This window comes from Penaeus monodon, chromosome 31 (assembly GCF_015228065.2).
Source record: "Penaeus monodon isolate SGIC_2016 chromosome 31, NSTDA_Pmon_1, whole genome shotgun sequence".
In the NCBI taxonomy this organism is placed as follows: domain Eukaryota; kingdom Metazoa; phylum Arthropoda; class Malacostraca; order Decapoda; family Penaeidae; genus Penaeus; species Penaeus monodon.
The window spans coordinates 11,676,002-11,677,498 of NC_051416.1; the positions used below are offsets into that span (position 1 = coordinate 11,676,002).

General features: G+C 49.2%; 1 protein-coding gene across 1 annotated transcript in view; it reads left to right on the forward strand.

The window, feature by feature from the left end:
* The window catches only part of LOC119593033 (tyrosine-protein phosphatase non-receptor type 4-like), a gene marked incomplete at its 5' end in the record, with an annotated part of 330,438 nt that overhangs the window by 315,126 nt on the left and 13,815 nt on the right, over window positions 1-1,497 (forward strand). Inside the window, 1 exon segment of the mRNA XM_037941929.1 lies at window positions 486-668. Coding sequence (XP_037797857.1) covers window positions 486-668 — 183 coding nt within the window.

The following is a 1,497-nucleotide window of genomic DNA, read 5'->3' on the forward strand; positions in this document are numbered from 1 at the left end:
GAACAAAAATAATAGTTTACATATCCTTGTGATCTGCGCCATTGTTTACAAGCGAGTTTCCTCTTACGTAAGATGCGCTCGGGATGCATTCATATTAAGTAAGATAATGAAGCGGGTTACTGAGATAAGGAGAACTCCCCCCCCCCTCGAAATCATCCCCTCCCTTCTCCCCCGAAATCCTTCCCCCTTTAGCCCCCCGCCCCCACTTTCTTCCCCGAAATTCAGGGTGGGAAGCAACGTAGATTGAGATTTGTACAAGCGTGTGATGACGTAGGCTTCTCTGTGCTTGGGAGTCGTAGGCAGGGCATGGAGTAAGGTTGAAATAAGAGTTCATTTTATACATATTTTCCTTTGCAATTTCTCCGCTCCCTGATGACTCTTTACCTCTCACTGCTTGCTGGTGTTGGTGGCACTGACTCTGCGCTTTCTTCTTCCTCTTTTTTATGGCACTGGTGGTGCGCGCGCGTGGGCCTGCACACTCACAGCCCGGCGGGAGTGACGAGAGCGCCCACGGCCTGGTCACCATCCGAATGAAGCCTGACGAAGGGGGCAAGTTCGGCTTCAACGTGAAGGGCGGCTCCGACCAGAACCTGCCCGTCCTGGTGTCTCGAGTGGCGCCCAACACGCCCGCAGACAGATGCTATCCCAGGCTCAACGAGGGCGACCAGGTGAGTTCCGCCTTCGAGCTAGGCTAAGTGCAAACAGGTGAGTCCCGCCTTCGAGCTGGACTAAAGAGAACAGGTGAGTCCCGCTTTGGAGCTGGGCCGAAGGGGAGCAGGTGAGTACCTAGTAAGAGCTGGCCGAAGGGAGACAGGTGAGTTCCGGGTCGGTCTGGAAGCTTTGCAGAAGGCCCATCATAAAATTACACGTGGATATCATTGAAACATGAAGAAAAGGTTATATAAGTTAGCTGCATCAGTTCCCTACCAAAACACATACAGTAAGGTAGGAAAATCAGGCTTAACACATAGGTGCACACATGACCCAATCAGTGTCCTGTATTTACAGAATTTTCCCACACTGCGAAACCGAGAGAATCTGCCTCGGGGTAAGTCGGTTAGGACAGTGGTTCTCAATCGAAGGGGTGGGAAGTTAGTAATTTATCTAAGTATATTTGTTATTTTCTTAACTAGCTTGTGCGATATAGGAAGAAAATGCAAAAAATATTGCCTTTCTAACGAAGAACTTCCATAATGTAAATATAAATAGGCAGCATTTTTTGAACTTGTTGAATTTTTATCTAAAGGTGCCGGGAGTGCTTGGAAGGGAGATCCATTTCCTAGAGGGGGTGTGGGAATAAAAGGGTTGAGAACCACTGGGTTAGGGGAAAATGTGAGTCCCTGCTTGGAGCTGGGGTAAGGGGAAGCAGGTGAGTCTTGGGCGATTCACCGCGCTTCAGAAGAGGAAAGGAAAGGGTGAATCTGGCTCCTTTGACCTAATGTGACCTGGCCTCGAAATTGATGTGTGGCCAGTTGTAGCTAAGGATGTTCCTTATGT